Raw genomic sequence first — 21239 nt, forward strand, 5'->3', positions numbered from 1 at the left:
TACCCTGCTTTATGCTGTTGCTATGGGCCCCTCGGCATCGAGCGCCTTAAATTAAATATATTGAAATTTATTGCCATGCTATTTATTACGCAAACCTCAACGTTACTGTAGCATCAAAATATTTCTACAATCTGCGCCCCAGGGTTGCGCTTCGGCATCTCAAAACTTCGGCGTTGCCTTTAAAGCGTGCTTTGCCGCATTATGATTCGCTGCGAGAAGAAGCCAGATGTAAAGGAAGGGGCGCATTCTTGAAGATGGCGCATCATTTAATGCAAGTCTTGAACGATATTTCTATATGTTAAAGCGCTGATTACTGATAACGAAGTATTAGTTTTTCACTGCTAGTGCGTAAATGTAAATCACGAAGAAAAACTGGTAGAAGAGCCGGTGTGAGATAAACATCAATCGGCAGTTTTGTCTAAATAAAGTTTTGCCTTCTGTGTTCGTCTAGTCTAGTTATGTAGAAAACATTTGACCTCACTTCACCATGTAAGCAACGTATTGCGGCACTCGTTCGTTGCACCCATTTTGTTCTTCTTGCTTTTTTTTTCTTTTAACTTCGCATAGCACAATCTATGCACAGCTTGGTATGTTATCGAGAACCCCTGTTCGTTCTTCTAGGTTTGCGAACTGGAGGAATTCCGGCGCGAGCGGTTGAACGAACTGGCCATCCTGATCCAGAAGACCTGGAGGGGATTCGTCATGAGGGAGAGGTTTCTGCGCATGCGCGAAAGTCAAGTCATCCTGTCTAGCAACTACAAGTGCTGGAAGGTGAGTTTTAAGTCTTAGTACACCTCCGGGCGCTGCCCCGCACGCTGTGCTTCGGGGCACGAGTGACGTCACGGAACTTTGCCTCAAAGCAAACGCAGAGACGCGGAGGCACGAAATATTATGTTTTGTTCTTGTGTTCTTACGTTTTAGGTTTTCTCTGATTTTCCTTGTTTCGTTTCTTTTCTTCTTCTTTCTCTTCTTTCTCCGTCGGTAGGCTCGTCGTGAATTCTTGCGTAAACGGCAAGCGGCGACCACCATTGCTGCCTATTATAGAGGATGGAAGGTTGTATGCCAATAATCAGTTTCATCTTGTTCGCTTTATGTCATCCCACCTTTGTTGTTGTCTCACTTGCTGTCCTATAGCGCAATAATTTTCACATCGGCAAAGAATAGACAAAACATGCGCGAGAACTGGCGCTACGATCTGTTTGTTAATTCTGTCTTTGCTACGGAATATTTTTAATATGTTTTCTTCTAAACCATGCAATTTACCGCTTAGTTGCTCTGTAATTCAGTTTTTTTTTTCTGTTTTAGTGCACAAGGTAACGTAAACTGTACCCGGTTCCGTTGAGTCTTCGCAGCGGCTGGAATACTGGAAACGCTTAAATTTTGTGATCTGAGTAGTTTTACTTCAAATAATTTTTTTTACTTTTCATTTTTATATAACGCGCACTATCAGCTGCGATGTGCAAGCCCTTTGTAACAAGGTCCTAAGTAACGTTGTTTAAGGACAATTAATCAACAAAGTCAATCAAGCCGTTAGCAAAGTGGAGTCCAAATCATCTTCAGCTCGTTGTACAGTTTGTGAATCTTTCTGCTGAAATCAATGCATGATCATTATCTTGATTTGCTCACACGCGTTATTTTACAACACCTGTTGATGTTTTGAATTTTTTCAGTTGTTTTATCGCCTATTTTGTTCTAGGCAAGGCAAGAGTTCGAGCGCCGGAAAAATCTTGTGGTAATTTCAAATTTTTTGTTCCTCCTCTTTTGTTTTATGAGTAGTATGTTTATTGGTTGGCTTCTTTCTTTCTGTTTTGCTTTTTGTGTTTACAGTATAACATAGTAACAAGTTCTTTCATCATAGTGACATGTCTATTTGGACACTACTGTGCTTGAGAATAGGCTAACCTTATGGTTGCACGTACTCTAACTCTATCGAAAAGAGGGACAAATGTTTACAGCGTCAGAAAACTATGTCATAAAGGGGCATGTGCTGTGTCGTGCTAGGTTGGTAAACAAAGAGGTTAAACCGTCGCCTTTGCTGCTGTGTGCTATAGATGCATGGCGAGAAAGGAATTGTTGGTCGAGTACCAAAACTTAAACTGCCTGACAGTGTAAGTTGCCTTGTGTTCAAAATTTGTTATTGTAATGCAGACACCGCACGTGACTGCACAATGCACAGCGTTATGCTTGCTACAGTTCTTTTGCTTACGTGGGCCTAGCTTATTTGTTACTGTTACCTATAATGCAAAAAATGTTTCCGAGGGTTAAAAAAAGACGATACGATACGAAAGAAGGAATGAAGTAACTGCGTCTTCTAAATATTCGTGAAGCAACAGCACTGTGTAGGGCTATTTGCATAGCTGCAGGAACGGAATCGGGCAAGCTATTATTACGAGTTTGGGTATGCTGCTTGGAGCAGCGCGTAAAAACTTTAGCGACAAAACTGCTAAAGACAACTTTCGCATCTCAGAAATAAATAGAACGCCGTTGCGTTTACAGTTGGCAGGTTACAATAAAAAAAAAGTGGGACAGAATGTTCGCCAAAGAAAAAAAAATAAGAAACCAGAAAGAGCAGAACGAACTGGAAGTGATGCATCACTGAATCTTTTTATTTTATTCTGAGGCAGTTTCTGCTGAAACTTTGCTGCATATTTAGGCTTCATGGCAGTTGTACTTAAGCTTCACCCCGTAATCCAGCGATTTCCAAGCCGCTCGTCTTGGTTGCTTTCTTGTAGTCACATCCTAATGAAAATAATTTTTTGAAAATTCATTAGAGAAAACTGCATCTGCTGTATGATTCAGTGGGAGTACGTCATGTTGTATGAAAACATCTGCAAACGTGATATTTCGCACTTTTAAACATACTGCAGCAAGACAAGTTGCACATCTTTGCACTCATTGGTTAGCTGCAACACTGCATCATGCAGAGTACAAACTGGCATGATGGAAAGCACGCTGATATATGCAGCTTAGAGCTTGTCTGATCACTTAATTTGACATAAAACCAGCGCTTCATCGTCAAACTTTCTTTGTGCCTATTAAAAAGGATGTGTGCGTCTTGAGTGAGAAAATACATGCACTCAATTTTGTTGAAGATGCGAACCTTTTGCTATTGAAGTTTTCATTAGAAGACATTGAATTACTGTTTATTGTAGTTCTGTGCAGCCTTTCTCATCATTTTAAAGCTAAAACGTGCAAAGACTTCGAAGACATAAAAGCTGCATTTTTTTATTTTATTTTGCATGAGCGAGCGATTAATAGAATTATTTTTTCTGCAAACTGTGCATTTGAGTTCGTGAACTGAACAGTGCTGTTCCAGTTTATGTGACATCGCGAGATGGATCTTGCTTACCACCAGAGTTGCAATATATTAGTTCTGACTAACAGATGCTTGCTCAACGCTTTGTCACTTCCATCATGATGCTGGTAAACAATAAGTCAATGACTCGCCATGGTTGTTTAGCGGCTATGGTGTTGGGCTGCTAAGCACAAGGTTGCGGAATTGAATCCCGGCCTCGGCGGCCACATTTTCATGGAGGCAAAGTGCGAAAACACCTGCGTACTTTGATTTTGGTACACGTTAGAGAACCCCTGTTGATTCAAATTATTCCGGAGTCCCCCACTACGGCTTGCCTCATAATCAAATCGTGGTTTTGGCTCGTAAAATCCGATTATTTAATTTTAACTTTTTAAACAATAGTCAATGTAAATTTCAACGCTTTTGAATTTTGTCGACAATAACAGACTGTTGCTCAAAGCTTCATCCTCATCCTAATGCTGGTGAGCAACAGCCAATATGAACTTTGACTGTTTTGCCTCGATAAATGCATCTTCAAAGTGCTGATTGACTGTGCGCGGTCTGCTTTGGTCGCATTGGCCACGCCTAGTTTATTAATAAAACGTGCGCAGGTTGCCGTTTTTTTCGGCACTGCATAATCTCATTTGCTCAAGCAGTATAAACTTGATTCTGAGCCATTTCATGTGGAACAAACATTTTGTAGTTGTGCATTCGTCCTGGTCTTGACAAGACTGCAGGATGAACCTCTTGGGAACACAATTTGCTTAAACATCGGCTTCGAATTCAGTTTGTCTTCTCGACGTTTACTCGAGCCACAATATGACATAACCTGACCATGCCTATAGCTGGGAGATAGCTTCATCCTGCAGTGTACCGATGATGACGACAATTTTAATTCTGACGATAGCAAAGCAGCTACAAGAATGTTGCAGTTTCGACATCGTGCGTTTCGTGCGACAGCAGCAGATTGCGGCGACTAAACGGCGTCCCACAGGCCAAGAACGACATTCTCCGCACTTTCCTTGCACAGAACTTTCTTACTGTTTACTGCGTGATCGACGGCTACGTAACGCACAGGTTCAATGTGCACCGTGCGACACTGCTGACCTCGCAATAGTCACGTGACCTTGCGTTCTGCTTTGCCTTGCTGCCCGTGCTTTTGTTTCTTTTTTATGCACTTGTCCCGCTTCAAAGCGCACTGCACCCTATACGGCGCACTAAGTGCACACATGCATTATCTTTTGGAGCACAGTAGCTGTTGCAGCACGCGCCTGCGCACAGACGTTTTGCACGGGTCGCGTAAGTGACGACGGATCGCGAGAGAAGCGAAGAGGGCGCAGGAAGAGGCGTAGTGGGGGTGCATGCCTTCGTTATTGCTTGGTTATCCTCTCAGTGGCGGCTGCCGCTTCAGTGTGTGTCGTCGTGAATTCGCAGCGAGGTGGGGTTATGTTCTGTGTGTATATGTGTGCATGACGGACGTTTGAAGACGAGGGAGGAGTTCCACGGCGTCAGGCAGGCGAGGAAGCGGGAGTGTGCGGCGCGCGTCCTGGGCAGATCCTACCGCCTCTATAAGGTGAGCGGCCCCGCGCGAGCCACAAAAATCCCGCCACCAGCGCGATGTGAAACCCCCTTGAGACCGGTTCTCAATTCGTGTGTCCTTGTCCGACGGTCGCAAGGCTGGGCCCGGCATGTCGCCTTGCATGGTTGTTGGCTACTCTAGGCTGACTAGATCGAGATGATTATGGCTTGGCTACGTTCATTTGATGCATCCGGTAATATCCCCCACGCGTGCAGCCAGGAAGATTACTCTTCGCTGCAGAGGTGAACATGAAGGTTGTGAACGATACCTTGCAGGAGTTGGAAATGTGCATTCTTCTAGGCGTGGCACATCGGGCAGTTCACCTGAAGCAAAAGACGTCGAAGAAACGTGCGCAGTTTAGCTTAACCTTAGTGTCGACGTCTTCCTTTATCGGTTCTCCGGTAAAGCTGTTCAAGCCATTTGGTTGAGCGTTTTTTTAACAACTGAACTATGTGTCACCAAAACCACCCAGGTGCACGTGAACCGCAGTCACTGCGAACCTGACGTATCTTGTGGTCGTCAGCGACCACACCTCGTGTTCAGTCAAATGCCGTAAACTCTTGCAAGCTCCAAAATTATTTTCTCGCACTCTCATAAATATTCGACGTATACTCCTCTGCGCAGCAAAACGGTTAATATTGAAGGGGAGGTGAGAGGGTTGGCTGCTACAGCCACAATCGTTGCCATCCTTTCATTGCAGCCATGCCTCCCTGCGACACATCCTGATTTATACATAATTTATACAACCATACCAATGAACTGCCAGGCTTACAATCCAGTAGCAGTGTCTTTGATACGTCTCGCTTGTTTTCAGCGCGCATTAAATTTTACCCTGTTTTGACGAAGTAATCCTTTGTACAGAGCAGAAATAACCACAAGAATGTGGGGAGTGCGTACGCCGTGCACAATAACGACAGCCTTTTTATTTGCTAGCGGATCTCTAATCCAAACACTACCTTATTAACCCTTAATTATGCATCCAGCTCTAATTATGCGTCAATCTCTGCGTAGAGAGTGAACCTGCCTAATCGTGCACACACGTTTTCGTCAACATTCTCGAGAGAGTGCCCTTTTCATATTAAGCTATGTTTCCACGCTGCCTGACGGTGCCATTGTTGTTGTTATCGTTGTTTCCGTCGGAAAGCTCTTCGTAAGCAGGGCACCAAGCAAAAGCTGCAAAACTTTCGCATTTCGGTCAAAGTCAAATTGCAAGTGGCAGAGACGGTTATCTTAGTTTTATCCATGTTCGTGCGTGTACGGTTATAATATAACTGTCACTGCTTTTGAGGGAAAAAGTAGAAACCGAATTTATTTTCTACCGAAAGCGGCAGTTACGCGAGATTTGAAGTTTACTTACGGCAGCGGCGCACGCGTCCAAAGCTGCTCCCGTGTTGCTTTCACGGCCTAACTTTTGTGGATTAGGGGTTACCGCAGTAATGATTTTCAGTATCTCAAGCTTGGCATTTTGAAACATTTCATGTACAATGGTCGACGCGATAAGGTAACTCTAGTATGAGCAGGAGTCTTGGCATATATAATAAACAACGCGCTCGAGTATTACCCTGTTTCCGTTGTGAAGAACCGGCTTAGCATGTGTCGTGTCAGCAGCCGCTACGTGAACTCAAAGTGCTTGTGTGGAAATTATTAAATATATTTTCTGTTTTATGCACGGCCTTTCGCATGTCGTGCATGGTATCTGAAAGCTTTTTCCCTTGTTGTATGTCTCTCCCTTTCTTTCTCATTTTTGTTTTTGTATTGTAGTCAGCTCGAGAGTTCATGAACATCGCGATTTACTTAACGCCTGTGTTAAAGCGTTAAGTAGTCAAACTTTCACCATAAGAAGGAATATTCATGAGTTGAAAAACAAAATAACTTTTCATTGTTTCTTTTCTTGAAAGGGGAAACATCTCCCGATCGCGCCTTTTGACATAATGGTTTTTCGAAGATCTTAATTATTGTCATAGAGTCTATGAAAGTGAGGGTATGTTATGAGGGGAGGGGGGGCATAAGTTTTCTGGTTTTGTTTCTCAAAAGTATTCCGCAGCCCGTTTATGGCGCGTCGTTTAGGGATTTTCCTCATGCTCTCACAGCATTAGGATATCAGTTCGTGTAATACAGCCATTTTGTAGTAAACAAACTGCATAAGCATAAATTCGATAAACAAAGCTTCATCGAAGTTAATGAGTGATTTCACTTTGCCTGTCCATCGCCAACAATTTATCCCAACGACATCGCCGAACGCTGATTGGAGGCCGAGCTATCGTCGAGGCTTCTCGTTGTCAGCTTCAAAATAGATATTTGGCAGCTCCCACGCTGACGTATCCGGTGTCAGTGACGTCAGGAGAGGACCTCAGTGCTCTCACACTGACGTCATCGAGGCCTTCATATTGTTGTACAGCCAACAAGGTGAAAAGCTACGCGTTGTCTTGATTCGCCAATCTTCAGCAGCACAGTGGAAAGCTTGAATAGAACAACAATGCGATGTATGCAGCGTCACTTCTATATTCCCCTATACTGACTGCAGGTCATCTAAAAGTGCCAGAGCTAGAGGAGAGAACCGGTGCCCATGTATTTAGTGCCCTTGCTGCGTCACACATTTTCGGAGAACGTTACACGCGTAAATAACTCGTACACCAATCAGTGGTCGCGCAGTTCTTGGGCAACAGACTCGCTGGAGGCGGACCGTATGATACGCTGCACTATATTTGCGATTCTTTGAAAATCAACATGACACAGCGGAATGCACTCAGCTGCGCGTACGTGCAGAACGTGACTGTACACAGACCGCTCATTTAAAAGGGAACCGCGCTTTTTAATTTAGAGTTATTAACGTTCCTTTTTCCTTCACTCTAACAAAAAAAAGTTCGTCGATTCTTAAATACGAGAACTATATAGCCAATAGGAGGTAACGAGATTCAGACTTGACATGTTGGCAGGAATCTCCTTTACAACACACATAAAGTGGTTCCATTAATACGGTGTAAGGCGCACACACTCAGATGCCTCGGGAACATCACTCGCAGTGCGTACATTGACAGTGACCTGACAGCGCTGACTTCCAACTGATTTTTATTTTGAGTAACACGCATATATGCTGAGACACCAAGACAAGGGCATTTTGAATGCATACTCATGTCGCTTTTGGGCTTTGTGTGCGGACGCCTTTATCTTGGTGTCTTAGTATATATGCGTGTTACTCAAAATAAAAAATCAGTTGGAAGTCAGCGTTTGTCTTCGTCGTTCTTTTGGTCCCTTGTTTATGTACGCGCTGTTAGCGATGTTTGAAACAATGGAATACCAACTAGCCCGTACCCAAACCCTGCCTCGGGAACACCTGGACGCATCGCATCCAGGTGCACTAGACCGCTTCCCGCCACATCTGAACGCGCTTGAACGATAGTTAAACGTTGACGCTGACCTGAGCTACGCCTGCAAGAGCGCGTTGACAGAGCGTGCGCGCGCATTGAGCATGTGAGGCTTGCCGGCCAAGGGCTTACAGTGGCGACTCTCCCTGGCGATGCCCTTCCTCCCCCTTGGCGTTCGCAGCGCCGGCGATACCTGCTGTGGCTGGCGCGCAACTTGCCGTCGGACTCGCCGGCGGACCGCTCCTGGCCTCCGGCGCCCCGGTTCCTGCAGCATACCAGCCACCTGCTGAGGAAGTTGCACCACAAGTGGAGGGTGCGCGACACGCTTTTCTTATTTTATTATTGGCTGTTCTTATTAAGGAGGTATCGGTGCCTGCGCGCTGCGCCGTCTTCTATCCCCCTTCTCGGACATTACTGTCCGCAACAGGATGCATGTGACTCGAGTAAACAGCAAACATCCCTTCCAAAGTTCATGAACAAAGAGCAGATGTTTCTAGGGAGTTCACAAATCACAAGTGTTAACCAGAAAATAAGGCAGCGGCCTTCTAGTACCATGGTTCTACGATGTCGGAAGTGCCCTTCATAGATAAATAGACATGCGAAGCACGTTTAATTGATTTATCAGTGACGGATATGACAAATTTCCCTGGTAGAAGACGTAAGGTATGTGCCCAACGGACAAATGGCCATACATATGCAAACCTACTCTCCAAGGCAACAGGTAACCAGGAACTGAGCGCAAAATGACATAACCGTTTGTTTCAATTTGTGTAGGTTAGGCTTAGATCATCACAATTATTCATATTAAGCGAAACGTAAGTATCTGTAGTCTTGTGGATTTTGGTGCAAAGGTACACAGGTCATTTTGTTACATACAACACAGTGCAACTCAAAAAAGAGCATGAAATCAGCGATTGAAAAAGACGGCAACGTTGCTATATGGCACAGAGTCAAAGGCACTTTTACGTAATAGATAACGAATTCAATTTCTTAAACGAAATAAACGTATCAAACGCCAAATTATTACGCTATCTTCTCATGTTTCCTCTCTCTTCTCCATCTTAAATCACCTCAATAATACTTTTATATTATCTTGAATACTTTTGTATTCACAACGGAGTCATTGATATGCAAATGACATTTCGCCACTATGAACACGTAATAGAAGCATGGATGTTGCCGCGTCTCTTTGTTGCAGTGTACGCGGTACAAGCAGAAACTCGACCAAACTGCTCGAAACCGCATGCGAGAAAAAATGACTGCCAGCATCATCTTCAAAGACAACAAGGCCTCCTATCCGAAAAGGTAAGCGGAGCCACGGGTTATTTTCCAACTGTGCTCAAATTGCACATCCTTTATGTGATGCCGCGGCGCATAACCACAAATCACGTGAACTACAACTCGAGATAAAGGGGCACAAGTGTGGAACGTGCCACAGCGATACCGCATGAATGAATCGGTAATTTAGTGTGGGGCGCTGCGGACGCTGAACTGCCACATTTCCAAGTTCCGCTCTTCTCTCAGCTTGTTGAAGGCACTGTGCAGAAAAGGTATTGTTCCTGGAATTGTTGATAGGCTTACGGTGATCGTCCAAACAGTAGTTCATTGAGCGCCACGCTTGCGCCTCGCTGAGTGAGCAGACGTATAGTTGTGGCAGCTATGCCATCGACGAAGGTCACGGTCGTTTGCCCGCGTATCGCCGAGCAGCAAAATAGCCATCACGAATATGTCGAACACTGGACTATAGCGCTCGGCAATTACCTTTCAATAAGGTTATATATATATATATATATATATATATATATATATATATATATATATATATATATACGTAATGAGCGATAATATTGGTTGCTGTCTGTTCGTATAGGTGATATAATCTGATCACGAGTGCGATTACTTAGGTCTTGTTTTAAACAGAGTTAATTTTCTTTCCCTTTATCCTCTGCTAGCTTCAACACTTGTTAAGGAGGGAAGGTGAAAATGGGAAGAAAATTAACTGACAGCATACCTTCCGTAATCTTCTTTTTTTCGACACTTCGAACGCAGCTATATTCAAGCTTAAATAGTCATGATACCAGCAATGCCTGCAAATAAACCTTATACGGATATATTTTTTTAACTGGAAAGGTATTAGCTCTTGCTCATTGCAAAGTTCATGCGGAAGTAACATTTGTTGTTTCCCTGTGACAGCGTGGCCCATCCGTTCCGGGGTGACTATGTACGGCTGCGCCAGAACGTGAAGTGGAAAAGGCTATCGGACGAGACGGGAGACCAGTACATCGTCTTCGCGGACATCATCAGCAAGATCACGAGGTCTAGCGGCAAGGTGAGTTTCGTAGTGACGGCGCGAGATCAACACATCATCGACCTGTTTTAACTTCTAGTTATTGATGCGAAAGCATTAAATGCCCCATTACGCGAAAATCCGTCGTCGTAGTGGGCGCGACCGATCGGGCGTACCAAAAATGGCCGACGGCTGAAAGAGTAAAGACGCGTAAAAGACTTTCGGATCGACGTCATCTTTCTCAGGGAGGTTCCTGTAAACAAAGTAAACTAATGGCTTTGAAAATAAAATTTGGTACATTTCGGTCAGGGCGGGAATCAAGCCCTGACCTCCGGGGTTCGAGATGAGCACGCTTCCCGGCGCCACGGTGGCTCCACGGTTCTGGCTGACTGCAAGTGTGCCTAGTGCGTGCGTCATTGGCCACGTGACGGCGCAGCCAATGAGGTGGCGCCACGTCTCCAGTGTATGAAATGAGCGCGCTGCCTCTCGCGCGTCACTTGCTCTTCGGATTTCATCGGTGCTGTGTCTACTGCGAATGGACTCTCGACGCCACGTCATGAGCGCATAAAATGAGCCAGTCTGTAGTCACTGTATAGCTAAACACACACACCGAATCAACAAAAGTAATTTTATTGAGTGTAGAAAACTTCAATCGAAAACATTTCATCAAAGGGACTCTAGCACTTTCGCATTCCCACACTCAATCAGTCTTAAGTCTCTCTCCCGAAGTCTTTTTCTTTTTACTTAAGCAACAAATGGGCTGGCGATATTAATATGGATAAACTTAGATAAGATCGACATGCCTAAAGAGGAGCAACACCCCATATGTCGTCGTCCCTCTCCCTTCTATTTTATGAAGTACAATGTAATAATGTAAAATTAGTAGTTACGCCAAAGTGCTTACAAAGTTTTTTGGAACAGAGAAGCCTTGTAAAAAAAAATTCCATATCCGTGAAGATGTGACCACTGGAAGCGCCTCTCTAGGCGAGCTGCCAGGCGATGGACACAAGCACCTTCTGGTCGTACTCCCTCGGCAAAGGCCACGCTGCATGGTCTGTCAATCTGCTTGGCCCTGCGAGATTTGGCGACGCCTACGAAAGACCACGCGGGCTGCCAGATTTCGGAAGCCAGGCATTGCCACATAGCAGGAGGCACATCGCATACACTGTCGCCCTTTCGCGTGGTCAATGTTTTGAGCATACCGCAACGGAGTTCCCGTCATGTAATATGTGCTGATGATTTGAGCTTTTATTTCTCAGCGTTGGTAAGCGACCTGTGCAGGCTAAAGCAGATGTCTCTTTTTTTTTTTTTTTGCCGCTGCTTGCAGTGCGTGCAGACTCTGTTCGTGGTGAGCACCAACGCGATGCTGATCATGGACCAGCGGACGTTGCAGATCAAGTACCGCATTCCAGTGACCGACATCTACAGGATATCGCTCAGTCCTTTTCTGGACGACATCGCCGTATTTCACATACGCACGGTAATGCAGTATGCGCAAGGCCCTTCGATTTACTCCTTTTTAGCTTTTCTATGGCTTTTTCCTGGGGTCTTCACTTGAAGTGCAATGCAACGTGCACAGGGATGATGGAGAGCTAGCTGGTAACTGGCATCTGTGCTCGATTGATTCATCGATTGATTGATTGATTGATTGATTGATTGATTGATTGATTGATTGATTGATTGATTGATTGATTGATTGATTGATTGATTGATTGATTGATTGATTGATTGCCTTTACTAAAGCTACACGTGACCACGAGATTAGACGTAGTAGGCGGTTCCCTTTCAATTTTTAACTCTTGGTGCTCTTAGCTTTCACCGGAATTTTATTACACTGGTATTTTTGTATTTAACCCCATGGGTATGCAGTCCCCGCTGCCGGCAATCGAACCTTTCACTACCTGTGTTTGTTCATGCGGTGTGTGAGCGTGTGTTAACGCATTATTCTCTTTCAATGAGCGTGCAAGAAATATGAGCTTACTGTCGACGAGTTGTTCAGACGAAACGCGCGACGACATGAAGGGAATAGAATGGAAAATTTCTTCATACATAGTGGGCACAATGTACAATGAACCAGTGAAGGCAAACGCGCCGTGAATTTCACAAACGTTAGAACCATTCCATAGTACTGACTTCTTCTCTTTTCTTTTTTTTAATAGTACTCGGTTGTAGCTACCTCCCTCACTGGCTTTACATTTAAGTGCGCTATCATTGACCTCGATGTCATGGGTTCAACTCTTGACTACACCTCAAGAACAAAATAGGGCAAAGCTGCTGGGTATACTGTTTGAATGGCTTGTCGCTCGCTATGCGTACGTGTTTCTAGCATTATACTCTGACGATCATCGCCGCTTAGCTACGTCTTGGGACGCTAAAGACCCAAATAACTTCTAAAAAAAGACCTAAATAGAGTTATTCGGTTGTTTTTAGCCTGTTTACCACCACGCGCAGAGGCCTTATGGGTCACATACCTGTGCTAGATTCTGCAGGAAAAGAAACAGCAAAACATGGAAGCTATTTCTACACTGTTATTCCGTAGTGCGAGCTGTAGTAAACAAGTGATGGTTCAAGAACGCAATGACCGACAGTGTATATGACCTTTCCCTGTTTTTTTTTCTTTTTAATAGACTGAAGCGACAAGAAAGAAAGGGGATTTCATTTTCGAAACTGGCCACGTTATCGAGATTGTGACCAAGCTCTTTCTCGTCATACAAAACGCCACTGGGAAATCACCAGAAGTCAACTTCTCGACAGAGTAAGTGCTGCCTCTGTACCAGAAACCACGAACATTATTCGTCGCTGGACGGTATTTTTTTTCCAATTATTTCGCCTTGACTACAGCGCCGCTAGCACTGCCGCCTCCTAATTTGGGGAATTGCATTGCAATTGGCGAAGTGTAGTATGCGAACGTGCAAAGACGTAATCGGCTTTGCATGTCCTAATATATTTTGGGCTGAAAGTCGTCCTGGAACTGCTACAGAACACGCAGCCGGTCACCAACTCAATAACGTCTTCGGCCTTCTTTGCAGACACTCCCGAACTGTCCTTGGCGGCAGCTGCTGCCTTTCCATTCATCACTTCGCGTAGCACGTGGACTACGTTCGCACGAGAGCGTTCGCGTTCGCGCGTCAGTATCCAATAGGCTAATGACGCCAGAACGACACGAGGAAAACAGTCAGCATTAGCCCTGGCTTTTCGCGTCACATTTCTCTTGCCACACGTCTGTCGCCACCGTTCTTTCCCTCTACGAACATCACCTTCGTCCTCGTGACGTCACTGCTCGACGTCTCCCAGTTTGCATCCACATGAACTGCTGTTTGCATTTCGGCTTAGAATGCGAACGATAAACATAAACATGGCGTCACTTTAAAGTTGTGACCGATGCGACGCATAAGCATAAACATTGCATGAGGTAATGCGTTGCATAGGTGATAATGAAGCCAATTAGGAGCATGGCATTTAGTTTTGTAGCGTTCAAGTAACCGCTTCACGGATGCTTCGATTCACGGAGATTCCAACGCGCGAGTTGGATATGCGTCATTTCTTTTTCGTTTGTTTGCGTGTAAACGAGAAAATGTTGCGGTGTGTACTTTGTTCTGCTCCTGCACGCAGGTTCGAGGTGAACTTCGGCAAGGAGACCGGAGTGCTCGCTTTCCGGTGCACTTCGATGGGCGATCACCACCCTGGGCAAATCAGGATCTACCGCAAGGGAAACCGGATGGAAGTGTTGTTATGAGGATGACTTTCTTAGGGCACTTTTTTCCAATTGCACTTCGAGACGGAGGAGGGGGAGAGTTGGCGTTCCCTCGGCGAGCATCGGAGAGGGGCGGCCGAGGCGCGGAGAACTCGTCATGCACAGAAAGAACGCCGTTGTTCTACTCGTTTGCCTACGCCTATGAGCAGAGGGATGCCTTTCGTTTGGGGGCGGTACCACCGTTCCACTTGTGTGCGGCCGCGGAAGAAGAAGAAAACTACTGCCTTTCGAGAGCTGCCAACTATTCTTACGGCTGCCACACAGTTGCTTCCTTTTAACGGGAGCCAAGGTGTAGCTAGGTGCGTCTTTGGCCGGCGGTGGTGGGACTTGGCTTAAGTTTTTCAGGGCACTCGAAAGAGTGCGTGGACGCGACACGCTTTTCTTCTACAAAATAAGAACAAAAGAGAGGAGGGACAAAGCTATGGTCGGTGCCTTCGGGGGTTCTAGTTACGAATGCGCCGTTTAAGTAACCGTGATGCAATGAGGAAAGGTTAAACGCTCGAGATCCGGGGTATCGTATAACCAGGCTTGCTAAAGTTGCTTGAAGTGGAAGCAGCAAAATTGTCTTTGCCGCGCATCAACTACGACGTTGTTAGGCTACCGATTCCACTTCGTTAGACATTGCTCTCAATGGCAGCACCAGGTATGACCTTCCACATTAGTGGGCGGTGATGTCGAAAACATTTCTTGTTGCTGAAGTCGTCACACGTGACGCTGAAGGTTTGGCGGTGTTGCTGAAAGCGTTTCACGGAACTTCAACTAACCACGATTACTGAGATAAGCTGCCCCTTGCATGAGCTTGAAACATTCAAGCAACTCTAGTAAGTCAGGTTGTAAAATACGTCGGCGCTTAAGCCTAGAAACCATGCCATTCCTGAGATCCATTACTTTTGTGTCTCAGGAATACTCATTGCATTATGGCGGTCATGGTTATTACATTGAAGAGCTGAATCACTTGCAGACGGTGCCAAAGTGTCGGTAAATGAAACACGAGTGGTCTCCAAAGGAACGCCGTTTCAAAGCATTTAGCCGCCTTCACAAGCCTTTTTTTTTTTTTTTGAACTAAGCATACGTATGATTTTTAATTCACGTATTTGTCGCTAGATGTTATCCCTCGACGCACTGTTTCTTCGTTAACTAGGTTCACAAGGGTTTTCTGTTCTTGCACGGAGAACCTGTCTGCCAATTAATTTTCGCCGACATGTTTGCCTCTGCGTAAGGTTTTTGACACCCGAAGTTTGTTGTTCTTTTGCAGTGCAGTCGATGCCTGTTGCTTCTAGCTGCCAACTTTCTCTATGCATCACAGCCATTGCTTTCACGGCAGATGACATAAGTTGGGAAGGCGCTTAATAGAATTTCTTTTTTTTTCTTTTTTTGCGCACGTTGACACAACTTAGAACAAGGAAGCATTCAGGAGCGAAAAAGGGGCTGCAGGAGTGAACGGTCTATTGCAGTGGTTTTCAAACTTCTAGGCATTGCAGACAATTAGAGCTGCTGGCAAGCCATTCGGGGACGTGAAATACGTGTTTTTTTCCCCACCCGATACATAAATACGCACAAAAACGCGTGCGATGTTAAGATCAGTACTGAGAAAGTATCATCCCCTGAATTTGTGCCTAAATTGTGCAGAATGTAGCGTCAGTAAGGTAGTCTGTTATCTATAAATCTTTCCTCAAAACTGTTGGCTTGTTTACGCTTAAATTTCATTCACATTTGTCTCTTCGCAGTGCATTTTTAGTACCATTTTTCCATTCAGTAGTGACTTAAAATAGAGCCAATTGAAAATACATACCCGGATTCATTGTCTGTGCCGAAAAAAAAAAGCAATTTCCTCAGCGAAAGGAACAGTGGCGCTGTTCGTCACCAGGAAGGAGGTGGTGTCACCGTTCCTTTCAAATGAAAAAAAAAAAAAAAACGCTTTTTCGGCACTTGTACTTTCAATATTTTGCTGAAGGACCGGGCACTTAGCAGCATTCAAACAGCATTAAAGAGAATGCACTCGCATGAGAGCAAGAGGCTGATACAGAAATTTCGTTCGTTATGTTACCTTCGCACTGGGGTCAATGTGAAATCACTGTGCTGCTTTCTGGAATTTATAGCACTTACTTGGAATTACATCTTTCCAAATAGAAGCTCGTGAGAATGAAGAGCGACGTGACAGACTAGCATTTCTGAGTTTTTCTTTATCTTTTGCCGCACCAAATCCAAATGCAATGTGCCAACAGCCCCTGAAAATTTTTTTTACCATAGTAAGGGTGCTAACGTCAGGCTCAATTTAAAAGAGTCGAAGTCTCAATTCCCGGTCAGTGTCAGTGCTGCTTTTCCACGTTGTCAATTTTATTCGTGTCCATGTGCAAAAAAATTATACAGCTCACTGAGGATATCTGCAAGACATCCCTTTTTTTGCTAGAACATATTTAAGATATCTTCGAGGCGAATCTTTTATTTTTTAGAATGGCACCTGAGGACTCGATAATTCTCTCCAGACGCACTGGGGTTAGCGAATCACGGTTTGGGAAACACTGCTCTATTTTGCAAGAACGTTTAGGGTTCAGGCGTTGTCGCCTCATTTTGACAGAACAAGAGGAAATTTCCGCACACGGTGTATCTGCGAAAAAATGAAGTGTAGAAAGACGTACTAGAAACGCATCCATTGCTCAAAAGGAGAAAAAATACAAGTGCGTAGCGTAACAAAGCGTGTACTTAACGATTTTCACTTTATCTGTAAATACAGCATTTCACTTTAGGTAGACCTTGTGCCATTTATCAACGATCATGAACGCTCGTCTTTAAGGAAAGAGCGTTTCTCCCTCAGACACATCCTCGATGCTCGTAACAACTCTGTTGCCAGCATATTTTTTTTAGGCGACTGTCATCACGAAAAGCGCATTCTTCACTAAACCATTGTAAATATTTCACGCAAACACGACAGTGAGAATAACAAATAAAAGTTGAAGACTTTAAGAGAGCCGGTCACTTGAAGCAGACATTTGTCTCATTAGAAAAAAAGTATATACTCGCAGGTAGTAGTTGACAAGCTTTGTGGCGCATTCAAATATTTCGACTTAGACGTTTTAGGCTGCCATGTTGACGCGTTGCATCGTGTTTTTTCTTTATTATTTCGCTTACGTGTGAGTTATACGTTCATAAACAGTAAGGCTACTGACCTTGCATCTTCAGCCGACAATGATGTTACCAGCGCTGGCCCGAAAAAAAGAAAGAAAAAGAAATCGCCTCTTTTGTGTGCAATGTTCAAACTTATTTTCCTACATACTCGATTATGCGCTAGCATGTTACTAAAAGCAGGGGCACGAACCACTAACAGACGGTTGATGCGCAAAATTACCAGTGGCTTATTCTTGCCAGGTCACAAATATACAGGGGTTTGCAATCGTATTACAATAAACAAAATTGAACAAAATTCAAGGGGCACAATGAGCTTCATGGACGATCTCCTGACGTTAGACAATCTTACAGGCTCAACAATTATCATGCGCATTAACCGCAAACTCGATTACAACTCAATTGAACTGGACAGATGGCATACTTGCGCACTTTTCTTTACCCGCGTTTGCAGACAGCGTTTCCGTAATCTCTCTAACGCCTTTATCAGTCCCACGTGCAATCAACTCAGTTCCACCGAAAAGTGCTGCGAATGTGCATCTCTTGCAATGCGCCACAATGTGTCCTGTTTCATGTAATTGGCCACAAGCATATTAATGGCCACATGCAATGCATGCTTACAGGAATCCGTGAGGTAATTCTAAAAGAAACCAAGCGTTCTCAATATACAAAAGGAAATATAACATCAGAAAAGCCGTCGTGATACCGCATTCACACGATATCTCGCACCGAATCAAAAAGATCGCCCAAAGGCATGGGGTCACAGTATCGTTTACCGCGCCTCGCTAGCTTCAAGGCTTGTGCAGCGCCGTAAATGATAACAAGAACAAGAAACGATGTACAATGCAGCACAAAGAAGCGTTTGTACACTGTATTGAGAAGGTTATCTACAGAGTGTCCCTTACACGTGGTAGAGAGTACATCAGCACACCCGGGTGCTGTATTAATAAGCGGCTACGCGAACATAAATATGATTGTGGCCGACTACAGGGAGCAGGGCACGCTGTGGCGCGTTGGAAGAGATGCACGTGTGCACCAATTTTCGGTAAAACTGAGTTAATTGCACGTGGGGGTAATAAAGACGCTAGAGAGATTAAGGAAGCACCGTCTATAATCGCGGGTAAAGTGCGTAAGTATGCCGTCTGTCCAGCTAACTGAAGCTGAAATCGTGTTTGCGGTTATTGCTCATGATAACTGTTGAACCTATATGGTTGCCTAGCGTCAGCAGACATGTCCACAAAGGTTATTGTGCCTCTTACTTTTTTTTCAATGTTGTTTCTTGTAATCTGATCGAAACCACTGATATAGATGTGACCTGACAAGAATAAACCTGTTGTAAGTTTGCGCATCAACTATCTGTTAGTTTCATGTCCATGTTTTTAGCAACGTGCCGGCAGTTAAGCAAGTCTGAAGAGCCACGAACCAGAGCCTTTCATAGCGCTCTTGTTTTCCTACTTCGCCATCTACCTGGTCCTCAGCTCATGACAAATCTATATTGCTGAGCAGCAGTCGCGAGCAACGCATAGCGGTTGCAAAGCTCATTCAGATTTGCTTCAGTTGTCATGGGTCATGAAAAGTGTGGCGGTTCGGGAATAATTGCTATAAAACTTTGTTTGACATACATCGTTGCTTATTCGTGGCTTGATCATGAATACGGACAAGTGAGTGCGCATGTAAGGAATGGCGCGATTTTAATCAGCAATCTTACCTTATGAAGCTTAAACTTTCATGTTGTTTTTAATGTTTCATGCTCATAATAAACGGTAATGCGTCGTTAAAAGATTATACTACAGCTGCAAAGAAAGCTCGTATTCAGTGCGACAGGGTTTATACATTGCTTGATGCAAATACAGTATTGGCTGCACTTTTTGTAAACGCTTCAATGAAACATCACATTTACAGTGGGGTACGTCGGGACCCAAAAAATATCTACAAGCAATTTTACCCACTTTATTCTCCTTTCCTAAATGCGGACTCTCTTGAACTAACGCGTCTTTGTTCTCTTAGTTTTGTGATGCAAGCTGCAACGCACATCGATGTTCGTTTTCCAGATGAGTCAACATCCAATGGATAGTGTGTGTTGACAATCTTCCCTAACGCAGGTGTCGAATGGTGCCAACTTTCACTGCCAGATGCACTCTACGATACGAAACTAGTTGCTTCTTTCTGTGACTAAAGTCTTACGTTCAAAGCTACGTTTTATCAGATTGTCGAACACTTAACGTGTACTGGAACACGGTATACTTCGCGTGCCTTAGTTCTATGACACCTTTGCATCACTGCGGCAATTTATTACGCCAGGACTTGAGGATGTTAGTCCTTAAGAAGAAGACACTGATGGGTTAGGTGAGCGGCGTTACAGGTGTTCGCGATACCTGCTTCACCGATCCGCTTGAGAGGTCGCAGAAAATCAAAACCATAGAAGTTGTTGCGTCGGAGGCGCATAATAAGTCTGTAATTATAACTCGGTTTATTAGGTGCGCTTGATTCGTTACTGATGCGGAGATTTCATGGTTACAAGTGCGATGTAGTCCTTGTTTGTCGTAGGAGCTCTAGTTGAATACACCAGGCGCCTTTTAAGAATAATTATTTGGTGACTTTGGCTAGAATGCAGGCAGTCTTCTAGTTGTTGTTCTTCTTGTGGGCAGTTGTTGGAGGTTAGATATTACGATAGTGATTTGTACAGCGAAATAGCCTCTGAGAAACCTCTATAAATATTTATATATAAACGCACCTCTCACTTCGTCTCAAGTTTTAGGCCTGTGTATTTGAATGAATGCATTTGTCGCCCAGTAAAGGCACTGGAATGCACGCCGTCATATTTTCGTTTTGTTTGTTTTTGCAGTTTAGGTGTTCTCTCCAAATTAAAAAAAGAGCGGTGTATGCATCCCAAACTTCGTTCAAGTGAATTAGTCTTTCAAGCTGTATAGTGAAAGTAGACTCCTTGAGTATTCGCGAAAACAGCCTTACATTAAGGCTGTCTAGTTACGTGTTCTTACATTCGTTTCTATGTGGCTGTTTCTCGTTTTGATCACAGCGGTCGCCGTATGTTGTTATGTTGTTGAAATCGCACTGTGCCGGTTGCATACGATACGCTGAGCACTTTGTGTCGCAAATGACCACTTTTGTTTTCCAGTGCTAACACTGATTGTTGGCAGCCTCGGTGTGTTTGCTTTGTATGATTGAGAGTGCGTTTAGAACATAAAAAAAAAAACAGTGACTTTATCTGCTTTCATGTCTTACATAGGTTTCGGTTAGAGAAAACGAGGCGCACAGACGTGGCACCGATGCCCTCTGTTTAGTGCGCTGAATAAATCTGTGTGCTACAATAAGATGTGCACATACACTACAGTTAGCGCCATGGCGCAAGGTATTCTGTACAGGTATAGTTGACATACTACAGACAATGCTGCCTGCGTTCGCTGCACTATAAAAAGTAATAAGAAGGAAGAAGAAAAAGAAAAGAAAACAACTCATCACGATATATGGCACTGAACGTTTATATATGCTGAACTGTTTTTCATACTGATTTTTATAATAAAACAATACGAAACGTTGACGGATTGTGCTTCTTGTTAAGTTGATCGGCTATTAAAATTCAAGTGGAAATAAATAGAAAACCTCCTGGTTCGGAAACACGACCTATTTGCTAGTAGGGTTACAATGACTTTGCCAATTTCTTTGGTAACGTTATCTAAAACACAGCCGAATTTTGCGCACCAAGCGGCAAACTGAAATGGAACGATGTATTAACACTTTACAAACGATTACACACTCTGCGGGATTAAGGAGCTCGCCCATTAGCTTAAGCCGTCGCTGGTGCGTCGCACGGCGAT

The 21239-nt window shown here is 44.2% G+C and overlaps 1 protein-coding gene across 1 annotated transcript in view; it reads left to right on the forward strand.

Annotated features, from left to right (window-relative positions):
* The window catches only part of Myo95E (Myosin 95E), a 176421-nt gene extending 155459 nt beyond the window's left edge, over positions 1 to 20962 (forward strand). The window contains exons 23-30 of the mRNA XM_055071074.2: positions 622 to 771; positions 4782 to 4868; positions 8421 to 8552; positions 9438 to 9544; positions 10433 to 10568; positions 11854 to 12006; positions 13154 to 13281; positions 14139 to 20962. Of these exons, the coding sequence (XP_054927049.1) occupies positions 622 to 771; positions 4782 to 4868; positions 8421 to 8552; positions 9438 to 9544; positions 10433 to 10568; positions 11854 to 12006; positions 13154 to 13281; positions 14139 to 14262 (1017 nt within the window). The 3' untranslated portion in view covers positions 14263 to 20962. The remainder of the gene's footprint in view (positions 1 to 621; positions 772 to 4781; positions 4869 to 8420; positions 8553 to 9437; positions 9545 to 10432; positions 10569 to 11853; positions 12007 to 13153; positions 13282 to 14138) is intronic.
* The last annotated feature ends 277 nt before the right edge of the window (positions 20963 to 21239 follow it).

Source organism: Dermacentor andersoni, chromosome 5, assembly GCF_023375885.2.
Source record: "Dermacentor andersoni chromosome 5, qqDerAnde1_hic_scaffold, whole genome shotgun sequence".
Lineage (NCBI taxonomy): Eukaryota > Metazoa > Arthropoda > Arachnida > Ixodida > Ixodidae > Dermacentor > Dermacentor andersoni.